Genomic DNA, 23,569 nt, shown 5'->3' with positions numbered 1-23,569 from the left:
ATCATGAGTGTCTCTCCTTTTTTGCCCATAGCAGCCAGTGATGCAGAGGTTTTCTTTACAGTATGACATGGTGCGTTGTCATGCATGAGGAGGATCTTGTTCGGGAAAGCACGGCTCTTCTTTTTGTAGCATAGAAGACAGTGGTCAGTCAGAAACTCCACATATTTTTCAAAGGTCATTTTCACACCTTCAGGGAGCCTAAAAGGGCCTAAAGGGGCCGACCAGCTCTCTCCCCATGACTCTGGCCCAAAACATGACTCCGCCACCTCTTTACTGACGTCACAGCCTTGTTGGGACATTGTGGCCATTCACCAACTATCCACTACTCCATCCATCTGACCATCCAGGGTTACACGGCCTCATCAGTGAACAAGACTGTTTGAAAATGAGTCCTCATGTATTTCTGAGCCACTGCAGCCGTTTCTGTTCATCAGCTTCAATTAACTGTTTAGGAGACGCCCGGATAGAAGGTTTATGCACAACTGCAGCCTCTGGAGGATCCTACACCTTGATGTTCGGGGGACTCCAGAGCGCACCAGCAGCTTCAAATACCTGTATGCTGCTTTATGGCATCTGTTCTCCTAATCTGATGTGTTTGTCTGGCAGAAACCGTCCATATTGTGCCATTATCTGCACAAAACGCGAGTGCTCTGAATCATCCACAAATCTCTTATCAGTATGATGATTACACTTAATCTTTCATGAAATATCGAAGGTTTTCATACCTAGACCAAGGCATTCAACTATTTCACACTTTTCATCAGCAGGCAGACCCTTTTTCTTTCCCATATTGCTTGAAAATGATGATCTGCTTAATAAAGTGGAACACCCTTTTCAGCAGTTTTTCCCTTAACTGGGCTTAACCTGAACACTAATTATCCCAGGTCTCTGAGATTAATGTCAGTGATTCATAGAGCCCCGAGCCACGATACCATCCATGAGTTTCATTATTATAATTGTTTTTTTTTTTACCTTTTTGACACAAAAATCCAATTTGCATAATAATTTGGAACGCAGTGTACATGTATCCAAACCTTTGGACAAATTTGGTATATGGTACGGACTACGCAAGTACAGTATAAAGTCCCTATAATGGGAGGATTATATACCCTGGTCAAAGAATCACCTGCTTCATTTGCCAATCTCCCGACCATCAGGTGCGACAGTGCCCTTTGGTAAAATGTTGGCGCTGTGATAACTTTGGACACAAGGCGAAAGACTGTAAAGCAGAAGCACTATGCTCCCTGTGCGTCACAAGAGGCCACACGTACTTTACGTGCCCTTCTGCACACACCAACACCTTTCAAGTCTGCACACAAGCACCTCCTGAGACTACAACAAACTCACATTCCCACGTAGCCTCAAGTGAACCCCCTTCTGGGACCTACACCCTGTCCATAGAGCGTCTTCCTGGGACCAATGCCCAGACCACGGAGCCTCATCAGAAAGCGTTGACCACCAGAGCTACGAGAGTGCCAGCGAGAGTCAGAGTGCAGGAGCAATCCCCTTACCCTCCCCTTCTCCTTCTCCGAAACTTTCTATTGCAACGTGGAACTTGAGAGGTATGCAATCTGTCCGATATAGACTTCCAAATCTACAATTCTTGAATACTAACTATGACTTTATATGTATCCAAGAAATGCGCTTAAAAACATTACAAGATATAAATGATGTTATCAACCACTGGGACAAGGGTAAATGTATATTATCGATCGGAGAAGATGCTTTTTTTCTTTAATAAGTACGACGTGGATATTATAAGAAAAAGAGAAATAATTCCCGGGAGACTGCTAATGATTGACTGCTTTTATCAAAATCAAAAGATATGAATTATTAATGTCTATACATCACAACAGTTTAAAAAAAAAAAGTGCGCTCTTAAGGAAAATGAGAGAGATATTAGCTGTAAATTATAATATCATTATTTGTGGTGATTTTAACACTGTCACTTAAGAACATGACCACATTGGAAACAATGTTTTTTCACTTAGGAAAGAAGGCAAACTTTTAAAAGAAATCACTTCAGACCATGGCTGTATCCGAATGTCCACACTAGTCCCTAACCCCTCATTCACTACATAGGCCCGCACTATATAGTGAGTGAGTGGTCCACTCATTCTGTTGGCGATTCGGACGCGCTGCACACTATTTTTAGCCGCGGCCCGCGGCTCACGTCACCCCCCCGTCATGACGTCACTGGTTCAATATACTTTCGGTGTATATATATATATACATATATATGTATTTAAATATTATTCTGTGTCTAATATACATGTATTAAATAATATATATATATGTGTGGATTTGGTCGACTTATTTAATTAACGTCTTGATATTCCCACCACCCGAGTCCTGACCGGCCTCTTCTGTCACCGCTGAAATGGCACCCCCATTGAATTTTGCAGTCTTTATGCTAACCATTATTCAAATTCTCATAATGAGAATCAAAACCCGTCGAATTGTGGGAAGACGAAGACAGGCAATCAGGAGGAGGAGGAGGAGAATGAGAATGGCTCTCGTTTCATTGGCAAGGCGCCGTGTAAGTATTGTATTCGTCCATCGTCTATAGCATTAGCATTAACATTAGCGCCATCTACTGGGTTAAGTAGTACTTTGTAAGTGTATCTTCTAATTAAAAATACTATTCTCAACCAATGGGAGACACATTAGCCAATGTTATATACATTTAAACATATTAAAACAAAAAACACATTGAATATACACTTAAAATGCAAGATAATTATAAACTTTATTGTTTGAAAGAACACAAAATACATAGCAAGGGACTAAAAACACATGCCTACTTTATCTTTGGCTACTAATTAAAGGCAGTGGTGAAAGAAGTACTCATTATCCTTAACTAACAGTGCAGATACAGGACAAAAACTGTACCTAAAATAGAAAAGTATCAGATTAAATTTCAACTCAAGTAAAAGTATCCCCTGTAAAATGTACTTTAAAAGTAAAAGTATTTAAGGATTTAACGCGCAGGTCCAACCACCTGGTTTGATTTGGACCTGGACTCCGGTTTTTAAACTGAGCAGATTTATACAGATGTGACAGGAGCTATAGACGTTGAGCCTGTATTCAGGATCCACAGATTCAATGGGCATGTATTTCACTCATTTTATGTATACACTATATTAATTCCACTTTATTAATCACAACCACACACACTGACTGTAAACATCTATAATGTATATATTTTTGCCTGCCAAAACCTTACTACTTTCTTACATTTATACTTTACTTTATGCTCATTTAGATTTACAATATATTTTTCCCTTGTGTTCATTAAATCAGTTTACATAACACTTTTTGTTCATCAGTACCAGTTTGATAGAAAATGTGTTATCAAAAAGAAGATACATATCTTGTTCTTTTTGATAGCACAGTTTCTATCTGCAGCCCTGTATGTTGTAAAGAGATGCAGTAACAAGCAATTTCCTCTATTAATGAAGTTGTATATTATGTTTTAGGGTGAACCACTTCTGTACTGCCGACTTAACTGCCATGTACCCCTGCTCGGCATGTATTTAAACGGCCGGTCTGACCTCCGCCCTAATTTTCGGCTCACTCGAACCACCATCACCCGTCTGGTTAACCACCTGAAGACCACAAATCACCAGGGCTGGAGCCAGGACATGGAGGTTCTGGTCTTTCTCTTTTGGTTGGCCAGTGGCACCGCATACCGTGTCGTCGCCAGGGCCTTTGACATGCCTCAGTCGACGGTCCACGATGTGATCCACAGGGTGGCCAACCAGATCCTTCAGATGCGGAGCCAAATAATTCATTTCCCTTCCCTGGAGGAACTGCCCCAAGTTGCTGCTGGATTTCAGCTGCTGGCTGGATCAGCTGCTTTCAGTAATGTGGTGGGGAGCATCGACGGCTGCCACATCAGAATCAAGCCCCTTCATGAAAATGCACCGTGTTATTTTAACAGGAAATCAATCAAATTCAAATGCAGGCTGTGTGTAATCACCTCGGCTTATTTATTGATTTGTTTGTTGGCTACCCCGGATCTGTGCACGATTCTCGTGTGCTTAAACATAGTCCCCTGTACGTCCACCGCCTCTATCCCCCAAATGGACACATCCTCCTTGGTGATGGTGGCTATCCTTGCCTCCGTCAGCCCATCACACTCCTCACTCCATACAGAGAGCCTGTACGGAGCCCAGTGGAAGCCTGCTTCAACCGGCATCATGCAAGGGCACGTTCTGTAATAGAAAGAGCTTTTGGCATGATGAAAGCAAGATGGCGATCCATTTTTTTCAAGGCACTGGAAGTACAACCCACCTTTGCAGTCCAGGTGACTGCCTGTTGCGCTATCCTGCACAACATCTGCATCAGCGATGGTGATCTCTGGGAGCCAGTGGAAGAGGAGCCAGGGCCTGATGATGAGCCAGACCAGCATCACCAGCACCAGCCTGATCAGCAGTGCGGACAGGAGCTGCGTGGACGGATGGCAGCAGCAGTTTCCACCCCAAGGGTCAGGCCACCAGCTCTTCAGGACCACGACTATTAATTTCATATTTCCCAAAATCTGTGTTTTTTTTCCTATTTAAATAAAAATAAAATAAAATTAACATGTAAATGTATAAGAAAAATAAATTGTTGAATATATGTATATACTGTAGTCTTTGCATATATCTAGTTGATTATACTTCTATTGTGTAAATAAGTTGTGTTCATCATTATCTGTCAATATGTATATTAGTTCAAACTACACCTGTTCTCAAAGTAAACTTTTATTCAATTCAAACTCATAACTTCTCGACAACTCTTTCCAACAACTTCAACAGCCTCTCCTCTCTCTCTCCCTCTCTTTTAGCCCTCTCCTCTTCTCTTTTCTCCCTTTCCTCTTCCTTCTTCTCCGCCCTCTCCAGCAGGCTGACCAGGCTTTCTCTCCTCGGCCTCTTGGCTGCCATGCTGCCCTCTTCCTCTACCTCCTCCACCTCTTCTTGCACCGGGGCAGGGGGGTTTTCCACAGATGTGGAAGGGCCCTCCCACATGGATGAGGCAATCAAGCAGGGAGGCTGCACAGAAGGCCTGCTGCCAATCGCCTCATCCATGAGGGAGTACCAGTTCCACGTCACAGCAGTGGGCTCCCCTCCTTCCGTGCCTGTCCCTGTCCCTGTCTGAGCTCCTTCAAACAGTGAGTTTTGTATAAATAAATGCTTCACACTGTACACAAATTACGCATAAAGCTTCAGAAAAACAAACCTTGTACATCTTCTTCAGGTTCTCCCACTATTTGGCGCTCTGTCAGGGATGATCAGGCGGCTCAGCCCCATTTCCTTTATTATTGCCCTAAAGTAACGATACATAAAAAGTAATGTAATACTAGTAGACGTTTTTACAATCATTACTAATCATTCGTAATGGTCGTACTCCCAACCAGCCGCCGAGGCAAAACGCCGGCCCGAGAACAGGCGGGCGTTTTTCACCCGCAGACGGATGAGCCGGTCCACATCGGCGTTTGTCCCTTTAAAACATTAAACACAAAATAAATGCTATACCTATAACACATGTACATAAACTAACCACCAGTGACCCGTTTTCGTAGCGTGGGCTTAAAGCAGTATGTAGCAAGAGATGCTAGCATTTTCGTGGCATAACATTAGTACGCTGGTTCGCCTAAAAGGGCGGTATTGTGACTTATTTTGGCAGCTTATCATGAACAATACATAACGGTTTACACATTTACATGTCCATGATGATTAAATACTTACATTTATAACTCATGTCCCGCTCCAACTCGTCACAGTCCCTTCGTGCCTCTGCCATTTTTACTTCTGCCCGCAATGCATTGTGGTCTATATTGACCCGTCTAGTGACCATCGATGCTCACTACTTTTCGAGATGCATTGTGGGAAATTTCGAGTGCACTACTTTTTTCTCTCTGGGCATTCGGACACCCCTACAAAATGGCGTGAGCACTATATAGTGCACTATATAGGGAATAGTGTGGACATTCGGAAACAGCCCATTACTTGTCCGATGCATTTCGTGTTTTAAAACCTAATGATTATGGCTTCACAAGATTCAATTCTAAAGTTAAAACCAGAATAGATCAAATCTATACCTCCTCCAACGTTAAAATATTATCCTATAAAACTATAATAACTGATTTCTCAGATCATCTAATAGTATCCTCGATCATTCATTTTGGTGATATTAAACAAAAAAAGATACTGGAAACTCAATACCCAGTGCCTAAAAAACACAGAGTTTATCACAGATCTAAAACAAGAAATGTCACTTATAATTGACCTAAGTTCTAACAAAATAAAATACAGAGCTATGGGTACTTCTAAAACAGAGAATAACTAAATTCTTCAAATTCAGCAGTCTCAGCAGAGACGCCCAAACTTCCCAATCCATGCACACCCCCTACAGCTGTTCTGGGGGGACCCCGAGGCGACAACAGGCCAGCTCGGAGACATAGTCCCACCAGCGTGTCCTGGGCCTTCCATGAGGTCTTGTCCCACTAGGACGTGCCTGGAAATCAAACATAAGAAGCTGCCATGCTGACCTTCTCAATCGAAGCGCCATGGAGCAGTGCCGTAGAAGCTGCAACCCCACGTGTGGAGTGTGCTCTGACCACTGCTGGCGGAGGGAGTCCTTGTGCCTTATATGCAGCGCGGATGGTAAGGCATATCCAGTGGGCCAATCTTGGGAGGACAGTGGGGCACCCTTGTTCCTGACCCCAAAGCCCACGAACAATTGATCTGAGCGTCTGAAGCTGGCAGTCAGCTCAAGATAGTGGCGTACCGCTCTGATCGGGCAAAGGCGGTTTCGCCACTCATCCTCCGCCGACGCGTGCGGAGGGGGAAAGAAGGGCCTAATTCTGATCACCCTGACCTGAAGGCGGGCGTAATGACCTTCGGCTGAAAGGCCGGGTTGGGCCAGAGTTCCATCAACCCATCACCCTCAGGGAGTGACATGCAGGAAGAGTGCACAGAGATCTCTCATCCTCTTAGCCGACGTTAGAGCTAAGAGGATCGCAGTCTTGTAGGACACACAGTCCATCCCTACCTGGCGAATGGGTTCTACGAACGCCCTGAACTGCAAGCAGTGTGGACTCCGAACCCCACGTGCCCGGTAACGATGGCTGCCGCAAGTCAGAGCGTCCGGTCTGTCCGGGAGGGGCCACGGATCCCCTTGTGCCATTGATACCACCTCGGGGTACCACCTGGAGCTCGGACTGTCTGGGGCTATGAGCAGGATGAATGTGCCCTCTGTCCTCACTCTGTGAAGAAGAGGTGCAATGAGACGCAGGGGCGGAAACGCGTAAAGCAGGCCGGACGGCCATGGTCGATGGGCCATGGCATCCACGCCGAGAGGAGGCCCGTCTGTTGACCTGAGCGAGAACCAGAGTGGGCACTGTGCGTTCTCTGCATTGGCGAAAAGGTCGACCACTGGTCTGCCGAACCGGAGCCACACCTCCGCCGCGACCTCCGGTGCCAGGGCCCATTCGTCCCGTAGGGCACCCCTCTGGACATCCTGTCCGTGCCGACATTGTGTGCACTGCCTCCATCTCTAGGAGGTTGATGTGTCTCAGAGACGGGGGCCAAACACCGCTCGCCGTGAGATGGCCCAGTACTCCGCCCCAGCCGATCAGGGAGGCGTCTGTGAACACCTCCGTGTAATGGAGCACGTAGCCCATTTGGACCCCCCGATGGAGGCGCTCCGGGTCCAACCAGAATTCTACACCGGACCTTACGGCGAGGGACAACCGTGCCACACGGCGGGGCTCGAGTCGTGAAAACCAGCGTTGAAGGCCTCTCATGTGCAGCAGACCCAGTTGAACCACCGGGTGGGCTGATGCCATCATGCCAAGCAGGGAGCGGATTCGCCGTGGTAGAATCCGCGGACCATCCAACACCTGTAGTCCCAGATCCAGAATCACTGACTGCCTTTCCAGGGAGAGACCAATTCCTGGGTCGGAGCCAGTCAACTTTTCTCCCGATTGACAACCAGCCCCAGCCGAGAAATGTGCCTCAGCACAGCGGCCGTGTGGGCTTCGGCCTCCTGTGGGGAGGAAGCCAGAATAAGCCAATCGTCGATGTAAGTCAGGATTCTGAGACCCTGGCGGCGAAGCGGCTCCAACGCTACCTCCACACACTTCGAGAAGGTTCATGGGGCGAGGGAGTAGCCAAATGGGAGGCAGCAATACTCGTAGCATTTGTCCCAGACTGCGAACCGGAGAAACTTCCTGTGCGCTGGGACAATGGGGGTGTGGAAGTATGCGTCCATTACGTCCACTGAAGTCATCCAATCTCCGGGCCTGACGCATTGCGGAAAGGTCTCTTCACAATGCAGTGATTGAGAACCCGTAGGTCCAGAATAGGCCGCACACCGCAGCTGTTTTTGGGAACAAGAAAATACGGGGAATAAAACCCCATCCTCGCTCTGAGCGGCTCCATCTCTGCTATGGTGCCGCGCTGTAGCAGAGACACCACTTCTCTTGTGAGCGCCGCTGTCTCGGCTGAGCTGCGTAACTTTGTCTTGAGGATAGTATGGATTAATTAATCTTGTTTCAATTTATAAAACCTTCCTAGGGGTCATTTAATGCTCTGTCATGGTTATATAAGCTGTTTTTGTAGAGCAGCCTTGGACGTCTGCTAAAAGTCTGATGGACTGGGTTAACTGTGCTAGCACCAGGTTCATCAGACTTTAAGGTTAATGAATAGTGACTAAACAAACTTGTTGTGGTTCGGAACCGCACGTACTGTCTGGGTGAAAAGTCAAATCTAATGTTTGGTTTAGGAGGCAAGGCATCTGGGGTATAAAGTAGAATGTTTGGTTGTGATACATAGACTTCCGTGTTACGTCCGTAGAAGCATGTTGAGCTGTAACATGTATTCTGTGACATCTGATTGAATAAATGACCTCAAGAAGGAAACCATTCTCCTGAGAGTGATTTCGATGTGGACCGGAGCAGATGGCGGACTTAGTTACGCACCTTTTTAATCTTTACAATAGCCACAGCTGAAGTGATGAGGCCCGGGAGACGATCCATGGGGTAACGCTCCCACGGCTGCATCTCCTCGGAGAAAAGGGAAAGTGCGTCTTCGTCAAACAAGCGCAACCCAGTCCCTTCTCGGGACAGGCGGAGGCGGCGTCCTCCGCTCCCGCACCGGGAGGCGGCGGGCTCCGCTCCCGCACCGGGGAGGCTGGAGCCGGGGAATCCACACTCGAAGTATCCCATTCCTGATCTGATCACTTTTGGGAGGCAGGAGCCAATAAGGAGCGCGAGGCGTGCGGCACAGGAACCGTCTTCTGCGGAGTGGCGCCGGCCCAGGCAGAGGAAGCAGCTAGCGTGCTGATCCCCCGCAAGGAGTGGCGCCGTGCAGGACCCGCAAACCCACTGCTTGACGCCAGTGGGCGAAGAGTGGCCAAGCGATGGAGTGCGATGAGTCAGCTTCGTTCTTCTAAATCCATTTCAGAGCAAAGCTGAGAGAAATAGGAGACGATTGAAGGGAGAGTCCCCCTTTTATAGGGGTCAGGGGTGAGTGGACCCAAAGTATGATTGGAGCGGTCAGTTCTTTGATCCTCTCAGGGCAGGAAGCTGGTGCTTCCGAGAGATATGCAATAGCGCAGCCTAAGGGCAAGCACACAATTGAAGTAGAACTTAAATACAGATGAAAAAGAAAAAACATTGAAAGGCCTCTGTGCAAAGGCATATGAAAACATCCCTATTACCGTGCAAACTCCTTATTAAGTGAGATCTCTCCCTCCGCTCTTTTAGGGAAAATTACCAAAGACGAAGTTGCAAATGCCATCAAACAATTAAACACTGGCAAAAGCCCTGGGGTCTCATTTATAAAGCTCACGTACAGACAAAAGGAGGCCAAAACCTTCCGTACGAACTGTTCTGCGCCAAAGGTGGTATTTATAGAAATCAAACTGAACGTGAAACATTACGCACCACCACACTAGGTTTGTACCTGTCGTACTCAGTCCTCACTTTTCAGAAATGCTGCACAGACACGAGGAGAGGCGAGGGGAAGTAGCGAGGGGAGGTCACACTGAGTAAATGAAGCTTTGTGCACATTTTAAACCGCTGAGCTTTCTTCTTTATTTAATCATCACCTTTTTATTCAGAACTGATTGGTAATAAACTTATAAGAATTAAACCATAGGCTTTGAGTAAAGCCTCTCACCACCTCTGCTCCTCATTCACGCCCAAAGTGAACCGCTGCCTCGTCCCCAAACCCCGACTGCACGCACAGCGAACTCAAGAAACAATATCTGAGTGATTAAAAGCTTATTCTGTAGTTTCAGGATGTTTGAGCTCCGTGAATGGCACTGGCAAATATCACAATCAGCGTCTAAAGGCTCTTCTTTACGTTCTTAAAGTGTTTTTCCAAAAGTTTTATTGATGAGACACTGCACTCTGCAAATACTCTCAGGTCTGGAAAAAATAAGCATTTGTTTACATCTCTAGAGATTACCTGTGGTCCGTTCTCTCCAGATATGGGTTCCCTGATGATTTTATAAAAATGATCAAATGTTTATATTTAAAGTCAGATGTTCGCATCAATGTTAACGGTGTTGTAACAGAATCTTTTCCCGTTAACCGTGGCGTAAAACAAGGCTGTCCACTAAGTGCAGCTCTCTATGTGTTGGCCATAAACCCACTTATCTTCACCATAAACAAGAACACAAATATTACTGGTGCGCACGTTAGCACGTCGCTGAAAGTCAAGGCATGAGCCTATGCTGATGACGTCACAGTCATTAGCAAAAATCAATTTCAATTAAATAAACTTAACAACATTCTAAAGCTATACGAAGACGCCTCTGGAGCTGTTTTAAACCAGCACAAATCCGAGGCGGTTTGGATTGGTGACGAGGAAAAAAAACACCAATAGATCTTAAAACCAAGCCTGACATAAAAGTGCTTGGTCTAATTATATCTAATTATTATTGAAAACAACTGGGAATCTAAACCGGAAGAAATTAGATTTCAAACTATCAGTTAAGAATCAATATAATTAAACGGTTTGTCCTCTCAAAATGAACATTTCTTGCCACGGTCCTCCCACCCCCGAAAAAGTGTAACTAAAATACACAAACTATATGTGAACTTTATTTGAGGCACAACAAGGGAAGTTACAAAGAGAGACATTTTGTTTAAACATAAAAACTTGGGAGGGTTAGCTCTCTGGCGCTGTAAACTTAGAAATTAAATTAACATGCTTGTTTATTAAAAATATGTCCTTAGCGATCTCCCGAGGAGCCCCTTGGGTAGGAGACCTAACATTTTGGAAAAAAAGATCAGGGAGAGCGCGACAAGGCCCACAATATAAACTTCTGTATGTGATGTTAAAGAAAAGCATAAACTTGACTGGAATGGCTTAAATCTAAAAACGCTGTATAACCAAATGTGCGACACGGTATATGGTGGAGTGATGCTTTTTAAAAAATTTAATTTAATAGACTCGAAATTTGTAATAAAACAAATAACCTGTAAAAAAATGAATGAAACGATTAGAGACACTCGGTGGCTCATGTGCCTTCACAGACTGTGCCGGCCATTGTCTCCTGAAGCTGCTATGTAAAAACAAAAACATGCCCCATGCCCAACTGTGGAGCGGACGAAACACAAGAACATCTGTTTTTAGACTGTTATAGAACTCAAGAAATCTGGACTCAACTACACAACATCGGACTCATTTTTCACAATTAATTACAACTCTGCACTCCAAAAAATAATTGACACAAAAAGACAGACTTTACGTGATTGAATCGGGTGCAGATTTTCCATGTGAATTTATTACATACATGCCATCTAAATGATGCAATAAAACTTAAAGACTTTCTATAAGTACACTTTAGCCAGTTAAATCACATAAACATCATGTTTCTCAAGTAAAGGTTCACTTAAACTCTACGTTTTCAAATAACTTAATCTTTATAAATCTATGTGATATAAAAAGTTAACCTTTAAGGGAATATTCACATAAACAGTAGTATTGATTCATTATTTTTAGTTAAAGTTTATGTAAGTGTTACATGTAATTCTATACTATAATGGAAGAAATTACAAAATTGTGTAAAATTTTAACTTTCAGGTGATCCTCTGGAACTGGGAAAACGTTTTCAAACTTGCTCAACTGAGGAACTCGGGTTAAAAAGAACTTCCCGACTTTAGCTTAAGCTGTAAATATTCAACATTTATGCTAGGAAAACAAACAACTATGTGATATAATATATATATTTTATAAATTAACAACAAAAGTCCAGCGTTTGAGATACAGACAGCAAATTGAAAAACATAACAAAAACAGCAACAATGCAAGGCAAAAAGACCCATTTAGATTTGGAATAAAGCCAAACATGAATACAGCATAAGAACCCGGGATACTGTATGAATGAAGTGAGATACTACTGCAGTTCTGATTTTGAAGAGGGAACATACCACCATGGAGTAAAGTTCAATAACTGTGTAAAGTTTAAGTAGGTAAGTAAGCAAGTGCTTCATTTGTCATTGTACAAGCGTACAACAAAATAATTCAGGTATAGTTCAGGTGTTAGTCCTAAAGCGATGCGACTGAGCCGTGCAGCCACTGTGGGCCGACCTGACCCAGAGGTCGGGGAAACCATATCACCCGAATGAAACCTGGCTACCTTTAGTCTCCTCTGAAACGGTGCAGCACCTCCTGGGTTTGTCCCTGTTTCAGAGCGTGGTGTCCTTCACTGGTCAGCTCCACCTCCTGCTTCCTCTTCCTCCTGCGCACCTCCCTCCGAGCCAAAACAAATTTTCTCCATCTTCTGGGAACAGCTTAATCTGTTAAATGTCCATCACACAAACTTCCTCTGGATCATCATCTTCATCTCTTGTAGAATCATAAACTGCCATCATGGTCGGTGCCATGTTGTTTTCACTTCCAGCATCGGTGTCCTAAATGTAATGGAAAAAGAGGTTAGGAAAATTGATGATATTATTTTAAACAATAAGATTACTTCTGAGAGCCAGGTGTGAATGACATATAATCGTGTAGCCTTAAGCTTACAGTTCACCAGCACTGATTCAATTAGTTCAATTAGTAATAAGACTTATCTGTCTTTTTTTCACATTTCACATCGCATTTTTTTTAATTAACCTTTATTTCTTCAGGACTCAATGAAATTCAGTGAGGGTCTATTATGGACCCGATGATACTTAATATTTCTTTTAAAATCGAAATCAAAAGCAAAAAAAAAGAATAATAATTTAAATTAATGAGTTCAATTTTATAGCTCTATTTCACTTGAAAATAAAAATGTAATTAGTACAAATTAATAGACTAGGTTCACTACTACAACAAGAGATAGGTATATTGGATTCACCCATATTACAACAATATTAAAGTTTAGGCTTCACAAGTGTGTCCCTTTTCTTCACAGTGTGGAGATATTTGCCTAAAAACAGGCAACTGCAACCAATGGTTAAGAACCACCATATCATCTAATCATGCTCTTGTGCCTCTCTTGTGTAAGAAGTGATCCATTAAAGTAATCAGGAAAAGTTTCCTCCTGGTCTAATCTGGAATCAGTCCTCAGTTAGACGTAATGTCATTCTGGTTTATATTACAGACATTTTGTAAAGAATGGGCTGCTTGAATCCAAAATGTTGCAAACCTCTAGCCTCAATGAACAAGGGGATATTTACCAAGCGTTTCATGAGTTGTAAAGTGGAGTTAAAGTTAAATTGTAATAAATACCATTTCAAATGGTAGATACGCCATTTCCCATTTAGCATTTGCCATTTAGCTAAATGTCTTAATAAATAATCTCATTGGTGCTAGAAAAATGAAAAAGAACCACAGTCATTGTTTCCACATGGTCAGACACAGCTTGTATCTAGTCAGACAAGGCAAAGGTGTCGCAATGATACCAGACTTCGATACCCATCTCTAGGCTCTGTGATTCTGAGTCTCAATATAAGATGAGTCTGCATCCAAAAAAAGACAAGACGGCTAAGCTATGATAGGTCTGACAAAGCTACTTACCAAATACTCTTTAACAAGCGAAGTGGCGTCCTCATTCAGGTTGGTCCATCTTTGATGACACAGTCTCTCCAGGTTTCACTGCTAGCACTACTCTGCAAGCAAACATGGCTTTAATGACATGACTAAATCTAAATGATACATTAGCCCAAGTGTGGGCATACTGTGGTTCAAGGGACACCTGCACATTGTGGAAATATGTGTTTTCTTGTTTGCAGTTTTCTAAATATAATATGTTCTTAGCTTAAAGTGAAATAACAGGTGTTTCTTTGCTATCTCCTGTGACCTCCTGTTGACCTAAGTTGGCCTTCTCCTGCTGACCTTAGTGACCATGAAATAAAGTTAGATTGCAGTTGTCCACTTGCATGGCCTCTGTTTAAGGACATCTATTTTGGTGTCCTGGTTAGAATGATCTGTTTTAGACCAAATAAGGCAGCTTCTGTGGTATATAAGCTAGCTGCTTTGTTAAACCTGCAGACTCTCTGCGATTGTCTTCACGTTGTCATCTAGTGCTAATAAAGGCTCTAAGAACTACTTTGCTTTAGTATTTTTCTTAGCATTTTTGTTAGCCACAACATCCACAACATCATGCTTAGCTTCTAAATCCTCCTGACCCACAACTTGGATCAGTACTGAAAATAAGAACCCAATAAAAACAGTAAACTCAACATACCTAACCTGAAAGACAATATTCAATAGATCTACTGCAATGAAAGTCCTGGATGGCAAAGCCTTCACAAACACATGCTGAGAATAACCATCACAAAAGGGACATTAGACTGATCAAATTGGCTAAAAAGGGAGACCAACCCCACTATTCTCACATGTTAAAATGTTCTGTCTTCAACATGGTTTTGTCATAAATCCTGGTTTTAAATGTGCTGCACACTTCTGGATTCACTAAAACATATTGTAATTAACCCTAACATTGGCTATATAACTACTTATTGGCTAAAACAAAGGAACCTAACTAAAATATTAAAGTGATGCCGCTGCTGAGGGGAGCACGGGTTATAACTCCCTTAAAACGGTCAGCTTTACGCTAGCTCTCTGCTAAAGCATGTGACTTATTAACAACAAGGAAATCAAAGTAAACTTAGGTAGAAACAAACATCTCTAAACTGTTTTCTGCACCTGTCGCTCCGTTTAGGCTCCAGTCCTGGTCCTCTCTGCCCTGTGCTCGTGTGTGGATAACAGGGTGCTGAGGTCAGGCCTGGAGCAGAGCTGGGGGAAACTGGGCCTCCTTTAAAAGCAAAAATAAATTCATTCATTCATCACACATACACATATAATCCAACGTGTTTTTAACCACATTGCCCAAGTAAAAATTACCCAAGCAATGAGTAAAATGGGCGCTTAAATAAAGATGTCGCTGGGACATGTGTCTGGGCATGATGCCTGTTTGGTGCCAGCTTGTCTCGCCTCTTACTGTTGTCACCATTTCTCTAACTCCCCAAGTTTGATTTATTCAAACATGGCAGAAGTCAAAAGTATCTAAGGCTAAATGTTGAGATTGCGCCACAATCATCACTTTAAACATTTATACAAACCTCTGACGTTCATCTTAACAAAACATTATCAGCCTGGTGAAGCCTTGACATTTAGCTAAATCATCTCTCAAATCTCTCAACACTCACTTTCCAGTCACAGCAGCAACACAGAGTCGTCAATTACCAGAACATGTACATATTTTCTTGCTACTGAATTATATGATAAAAAACAGTAAAGAAAAAACTTACCTGACAGTTGAAAATGGGCTCACATTTTTGAATTCCTTACTCTACATGAAGGGGTGCAGTGTGTAACTCGCTGCTGCCCCCTATCGTCCTGGAGATGTTATATGTTTTAGTGAACTTTATCTGAAAAATACACATTCACATAGACTTTACTTCTAGAGATAATGTTTGGAGTCTTTTTAAGGGATTATTTCAATTAAAGTTTATATGTTTTATTGAAATTTGTCTGAAAAATACGCATTCAAATAGACTTTACTTCTAGAGATAATGGTTGGAGTCTACTGAAGGGATTCATTCAATTAAAGTTTATATATTTTGTTGAACTTTGTGCCTCGTGGAAGGCCCAGGACACGGTGGTGGGACTATGTCTCCGAGCTGGCCTGGTGTCGCCTCGGGGTCCCCCCAGAACAGCTGGAGGAGGTGTGTGTGGATCGGGAAGTTTGGGCATCTCTGCTGAGACTGCTGCCCCCACGACCCGGCCCCGGATAAAGCGGAAGAAAATGGATGGATGGATGGTTGAACTTTGTCTGAAAAATACACATTCACATAGACTTTGCTTCTGGAGAAAATAGTTGGAGTCTTCTTAAGGGATTAATTCAATTCAAGTTTATATGTTTTATTAAGCCTTGTCCGAAAAATACACATTCACATACACTTTACTTCTGTCACATAAATAAAATGCTGTTCTTTTTTTTTTTTTTAATAGTTAACATTTTGCATTTATTATCTTTTACAAGAGCAAAGAATGACTTTTTGGAGTGTGTCATCTATGGACTTTTTCAAGAAAACTTCACTTCAAATAAAACTCAACTTTTCCAACAGGTCATCGCTATAGTGCAATAAAAATATGGAAAACACGATCAAAACTAACCACGACACAGACTTTTATAGACAGTTCAACAGTTTGCAAACAAATTTCCACAGAACTCAAAAGACGATCACTGGACATTACGAAACAACTTACCTGAGACATTTTAAAATTGTAAACTGTATTGTAACTTTTGTATATGAATGAAATGCACTTTATTTGTTCTTGTCAGTTATGAAAATATTATGTAAAATTGTTCAATGTTAAATAAAGGAATTTTAAAAAAAGAAAGGTACAGGTATGGCTCAGATGAGGTTTACAGAATTTTTCGGACCTCTTTTGTAACTGCATTATTCTGTATTAGGCCTTTGGCCTGGTTTAGATGTGATTTAGTGATTTTAACGAAAATGTCACTATTTCTAACAATACAACATCGATCTTTCCCTCTATGGAGTTTTTATCACAAAAAACAATAACACGACCTGATTAAGCGAGGAAAGTTTACATGAATGAGAGCAATAGAAGCGCTTCTATTGCTCTCATTCAGCGCTCACGTCCCGCGGTCTCGCATTTACAATAACTGTCCCTCTGCCCCACTCCAGCAGTGACTTTTGTTTAGCAAAATAAGCATGTACAAATACAAAAAAGAGTTCACCTCCGCGAACCCGTTCATATAGTTCACTGTAAAGACTCGTTCAAAAGAGCAGGATCGTTCGCGACCGACACATGAATACTGACTGGCCAAAAAAAGAAGAGCAAGACAATACATGTTGGAAAAATGTAAAGACGTGTTGGAAAAGACGTAAGGGGAAATACACACGGTGTGTTTTCAATGACATATTTCATCAATGCGTAAAAGAACTGTCTTTATAACGTGTGGGTGGCTCTTAAAAGAGCCTTTGTTTCATTTGTAGACCATAAATTTATCCTCCAAAGCCGTACAGAGTGCGGCCCTGTCTCTTCAGGGCGTACACCACGTCCATGGCGGTCACGGTCTTCCTCTTGGCGTGCTCGGTGTAGGTGACGGCGTCACGGATCACATTCTCAAGGAACACCTTGAGAACACCGCGGGTCTCCTCGTAGATCAGACCTGAGATACGCTTTACACCGCCGCGACGAGCCAGACGGCGGATAGCGGGCTTGGTGATGCCCTGGATATTATCACGGAGAACTTTACGGTGACGCTTGGCGCCTCCTTTTCCGAGTCCTTTCCCGCCTTTGCCTCTTCCACTCATAATGACTGTTCTGTGGTTAATGAACAAGATGAACTTGAGGCGTCTGCTCCGCATATTTATTTAGCGTTAGCGGACCTGGGTGAAGACAGGCAGTGGGCGGGACTTCCCCTAAGTGAACGTCTTGATACAAAGCAAAAACATTCATAAAAATATATAAGTTTTATAAACCCAATGATATTATGAGTGTACTGCTGTGCTCGGAAGGTTAAATATTTTATGAGGTGGCATTTGGTACGAAAACTGTAGAACCTTTTTTGAGTCTATTTAACTACCTGGATGACTGAGAAACTACATTGTTTGAGTTATAACATATTTTATCAATCTTTCAATAAAGACATTCTCATTTATACAGATCTCAAAATTCCATTCAGGTTGAGAATTATTGTCAAATGTGTGGTTTGTGAATGGTTTGCAATCTGGTAAGAAAAAAAATGTGATAATGCGCCAGAGGGGGATTTTCTGGTAAATTAAGATATTTTTTGTTTAACTTTCTTTTAATTACAAATTAACCCCTTAACCTTCATGACTGGAGAGTTTACAGCCTATTAGACCAGTGTGACGCCTGATTTGAAAGTTAAGATCTACACAACTGAGCTAAGATTATTCCTTGTGTTACCGTGTATCATTTGTTGCATGTTTGACTTTTTTGTTGCGTTTTAATCTTGTTCACGTGACGTCTAATTTTCGTATCTAGGCTTTAGATTTGGGAAATGCCCCTTTCGCTTCATTTTTGTGGGTGTAGAAGTACAGCTCTTTAGTCTTTGTGGGTGGCCCTTAAAAGGGCCGTTTATTACCGCAGTCAACGCGGTTTACTTGGAGCTGGTGTACTTTGTCACAGCCTTGGTGCCCTCAGACACGGCGTGCTTGGCCAGCTCTCCGGGCAGCAGGAGGCGCACGGCGGTCTGGATCTCCCTGGAGGTGATGGTGGAGCGCTTGTTGTAATGCGCCAGGCGGGAGGCCTCACCGCCGATCCTCTCAAAGATGTCGTTCACAAACGAGTTCATGATGCTCATAGCCTTGGAGGAGATGCCGGTGTCAGGGTGAACCTGCTTCAGCACCTTGTACACGTAGATGGCGTAACTCTCCCTCCTCTTAGCTCTCCTCTTCTTGCCTCCTTTACCAGCGGCCTTAGTGACGGCCTTTTTTGAGCCCTTCTTAGGCGCGGGTTTGTTAGGTTCAGGCATGGTTGTAGTTTTCGAAGCTCAGCGAGACGATATGTACTCACACTTCTTCCTCTCCTATTTATTTACCCACTTCATGCAAATTTGCTGCGCTATTCTTCACATATGATTGGTAGAATGGTTTCACGTTTCCTACATTGTGTTAATGAAGTTTGAGGCTCAAAACAGCTACGATGTAAATCTACTTTTCTTGACAATTCCCCCTTAAAAATAAACAAAAAATAATTAGCCTATTTTTGAGTTATTGAATTGAAGCAAAACATTAATCTCTGAGCCATAACAACCATAAATGCAAATACAGATTTAAACTAATATTCTGAAATATACATTTATTGTAAGAAAGCATTAAATTGGCTGCATTACTTTGGCCTAAAGGTAATTTACCATACGTGATTATATGGTACGTCCGCAGACTTTTAGCTAAACACAGAAGGAGAAAAATAAGTGGACTAAAGAACTGGGAACACCTCTATATCTAACACACTGTAAAGTCCAAATTAGTTTACATTGTAGCTAAAGTAAACTAATGTAGCTTTCAAAATGTGCAATATTTTATATTTATAAACAACAGTCAGAAAATATCAAAAATCTAATTCTGAGGATAACTCGGACTATCTGCTCAGTTTCCAAGTGGAAATATTCAAAATTAGGGACAAAATTAGGGGACCAAACAGATGCACATTTATTTATACAAAATCATCACCTTTTGTCTCTGCAGGTGAACAGCCTGTGTTATGTTCATGTAAACCTGTGTGGACTCTCGGACTTACTGTGTCAAATACAACCTCAGAATGTGGAAATATGTAATGTTTCTAAGAGCAGCTGGTGCAGATGTGGACTGTGGGTCGGGACTGACCTGAGAGATTCTCTTTTGGACGTTTGTTTTTCAAACTGAGCTGTGATGGAGGAACGTCTGTGTTGGACGATGTGTCTGTGTTTGAATTGTGTTTGTATTTGTTCTAAAGGTCCAGGAACATGTTCACTGTGATGTGTTGTCCCTGTGTTGGAGCTGAAGCTGTATTTGGTACAGTTTAGTTTGAGTGTTTATAAACGTCACCTGAACCAAACATGAGCTGCTCTACTGTTCACCTGCAGAGACAAAACGCTGTAAACACTCAAAACTTTATCACAGATCATAAAATCTGATGCATATCAGTGTCTGAGCAGTTTTAGGAGAGATCATGATCAAAAAAGATGATTTTGTATAAATAAATGTGCATTTTTTTTGGTGTTTATAGAATATCAGTTGTCTGTGTAACTTTTACAGCTTTGTTTTTCCAAACACATTCTGCTCTACTGTACGTTACTTTCACTGTCAAACTGCACTGAACATTCAATATTTTGATAAAAGTTCATGAATTAAGATGTAAACTCTGCTTTGAGCAGATTTTTGATGAGAATATAGAGAAATTCACACAAATTTTGGTTTCACATTTTTTGGGGGGTGGGAGGACCGTGGCAAGAAATGTTAATTTTGAGAGGACAAACCGTTTAATTATATTGATTCTTAACTGATAGCTTGTTTTTTTGTTTTCCCATTTATTTAATTCAGTTTTAATTTCTTCCGGTTTAGATTCCCAGTTGTTTTCAATAATAATTAGATATAATTAGACTTTTATGTCAGGCTTGGTTTTAAGATCTATTGGTGTTTTTTTTCCTCGTCACCAATCCAAACCGCCTCGGATTTGTGCTGGTTTAAAACAGCTCCAGAGGCGTCTTCGTATAGCTTTAGAATGTTGTTAAGTTTATTTAGTTGAAATTGTTTTTTGCTTATGACTGTGACGTCATCAGCATAGGCTCATGCCTTGACTTTCAGCGATGTGCCAACGTGCGCACCAGTAATATTTGTGTTCTTGTTTATGGTGAAGATAAGTGGATTCATGGCCAACACATAGAGAGCTGCACTTAGTGGACAGCCTTGTTTTACGCCACGGTTAACGGGGAAAGATTCTGTTAAAACACCGTTAACATTGATGCGAACATCTGACTTTAAATATAAACATTTGATCATTTTTATGAAATCATCAGGGAACCCATATCTGGAGAGAACGGACCACAGGTAATCTCTAGAGATGTAAACAAATGCTTATTTTTTGGTCCAGACCGACAACATAAAAGTTTTGATTCTCTTTTTTTTCGTGAATGAGTTCCCTTAAAGTGCACAGATTGTCCCACATTAAGCGGCTCTTGATTGCACAAGTTTGTTCATGTTCTATAATTTCTTCCAATTCATCATTCATCCAATTCATAATTACTTTGGCAAATATTTTGTAATCTGTATTCATTATTGTTAAATGTCTAAAATTGTTTATATCATCACGAGGACCTTTCTTAAAGAGCAAACTCATTACTCCCTGGTAAAAGGAGTCCCAAAGGAGTCGGTTAATAATTGGAGAAGATCATTTATAGTTGATAGAATTCTGTAGCCAGGCCATCAGGACCAGGGCTTTTGTCAGTGTTTAATTGTTTGATGGCATTTGTAACTTCGTCTTTAGTAATTTTCCCTAAAAGAGCGGAGAAATCCAGATGTGACGGAGGAGAGATCTTACTTAACAAGGAGTTTACACAGTTTGTATCAATGGGAATGTTTTCATATGCCTTTGCACAGAGGTCTTTAATGTTTTTTCTTTTTCATCTGTGATTAAGTTTCCTTTGAAGTCTTTAATGACTTCTATCATTTTATTTTGTAATTTATCTTTGTTTGATTTCAAAGCTTGGGCCACGCCAACTGTATTTTCCATTTGGGCACTTTTAAATACATTAAACAAGATTTCAGTTTATATTATTAATTTGAGTCTTAATATTTTTCATTTCAGCTTCTTGTGCAGAAGATCTATCCTTCTGTTGTTTCAGTGTTATACACTGCTCACAAAAACTTAGGGCACACTCAAAAAACACATCCTAGATGTCAATCAATTCGATTTTCCGGATGAAAATCTTTATTCATAGTGTAGGGCAATGTGGTGAGAACAAAATAACATAGAATGATAAATGGAAATCAAATTCTCAGCTCCTGGAGGTCTGGATCCAAAATTATAGTCAAAATCAAAGTGACAAATCAGGTCACTGGTTGATCCAGATTCTGTAGAAATTCCTCCAAACGAGTCTGTATCATCCTCAGTGGTGTGTGTGGCCTCCACGTGCCTGAATGCACTCCCTACAACGCCTGGGCCTGCTCCTGATGAGACCACGGATGTCCTCCTGAGGGATCTCCTCCCAGACCTGGATTAGAGCATCAGTCAGCTCCTGGACAGTCTGTGGTGCCACGTGGCGTTGATGGATGGACCGAGACATGATGTCCCAGATGTGCTCTATTGGATTTAAGTCTGGGGAATGGGCAGGCCAGTCCAGAACATCAATACCTTCATCATGCAGGAACTGCTGACACACTCTTGCCACATGTGGCCTGGCATTATCAGGCATCAGAAGGAACCCAGGGCCCACAGCACCAGCATATGGTCTTACAATAGGTCTGAGGATCTCATCCCGGTCCCCAATGCCAGTCAGGGAACCTCTGGCTCGCACATGGAGGGCTGTGCGTCCCTCCAATGAAATGCCTCCCCAGACCATCACTGACCCACCACCAAACCGACACCCTCATGGAGTCGGTTTGTGACCGTTTGAGGACCAACATGCACATTTGTGGCCCTCTGGAGGTAATTTTGTAGGGCTCGGGCAGTGCTTCTCCTGTTTCTCCGTGCACAAATGAGCAGATAGCGGTCCTGCTGCTGGGTTGTTGACCTCGGTCGCCCCCCCCAGGTCTCCTGGTGTACTGGCCTGTCTCCTGGCAGTCCCGGCGCCAGCTCTGTACAGAAGGGGGGGCAGCTGAAAACCGAGGGGGGGCGATGACGTGTATGCATGCATAGTATGAGAAAACTTATGCAGCCTAAGTGTTTAATATAAGCCACATAGAAACGTGATAACAAGCTACAATAGCACACTGCCACAAGTAAAGATACCTGCTTTAACACAACGCTCATTCTAACCCGACCATTGAGAAACAGACGAAAAATTGATTAATCGCACTAGCCAATCAGAAGCAATACACAAGCCAGGTAACCCAGAGCAACACAAAAACAGACTCCGCAGATCAAACACGTGATGTCCAACAGCGTATGATATATAACCACATTGGTAACACAAACAGTAGCATCAACAGTACAGATGATAAAATAACCAGCTCTTACCTTCAGTAGAGTTGTAGTCTCCTCTTTCCTGATGAGTGGAACCTCCTTAACAGCATCTCCTTCCATTCATGTTTGAATTTCCGACTGAGGTCATTCTCAAAGGCCAGCTGGATGAGATGGGCTTTCCGTCTATGCAACATGCTGCGTCTGTGCTCAGTAAATACGTTCTTCAACGTGGAGAATGAGTTTTCGCACATAGCAGTTGATGCTCCGAATGTTAGTGCGTGTTTGAACGCTGTCATTACCGCTGGCATGGCACTCAACACCATGTATTCCTTTGCAACAAGTTGGCTCAGAGTCACTTTCTCCTCGTCCTGGCCTGTGCGCCTGTTTTTCAAAAAGTCCCGTGCAACTGTGAACTGTCCCTCAATCATTTCTGTGTTTGTTAAATCCAGTAGTGGTTTCACTTTGTCGGCCTCCAG

At 42.5% G+C, this 23,569-nt stretch overlaps 2 protein-coding genes across 2 annotated transcripts; both read right to left on the bottom strand.

The window, feature by feature from the left end:
* Positions 1-17,467: 17,467 nt before the first annotated feature.
* On the bottom strand, positions 17,468-17,779 carry LOC306970858 (histone H4; the record flags this gene model as incomplete). Its single annotated transcript, XM_079566892.1, has 1 exon — positions 17,468-17,779. The coding sequence occupies one exon, from the start codon at positions 17,777-17,779 to the stop codon at positions 17,468-17,470; it is 312 nt and encodes a 103-aa protein (XP_079423018.1).
* Positions 17,780-18,585: 806 nt separating this feature from the next.
* Positions 18,586-18,978, bottom strand: LOC306970353 (histone H2B 1/2-like). Its single transcript, XM_079566293.1, has one exon. The coding sequence runs from the start codon at positions 18,961-18,963 to the stop codon at positions 18,589-18,591; it is 375 nt and encodes a 124-aa protein (XP_079422419.1). The 5' UTR covers positions 18,964-18,978; the 3' UTR covers positions 18,586-18,588.
* Between the last annotated feature and the right edge of the window lie 4,591 nt (positions 18,979-23,569).

This window comes from Gobius niger (genome assembly GCF_951799975.1).
Source record: "Gobius niger genome assembly, chromosome: 11".
NCBI lineage: Eukaryota > Metazoa > Chordata > Actinopteri > Gobiiformes > Gobiidae > Gobius > Gobius niger.
Note: the sequence above shows the minus strand (reverse complement) of the source record. Positions and strands in the feature narration are given on the sequence as shown.

What these genes read in the sequence shown, in the direction of transcription:
- LOC306970353 (XM_079566293.1), bottom strand. Translation starts at nt 18,963, where the DNA reads ATGCCTGAACCTAACAAACCCGCGCCTAAGAAGGGCTCAAAAAAGGCC.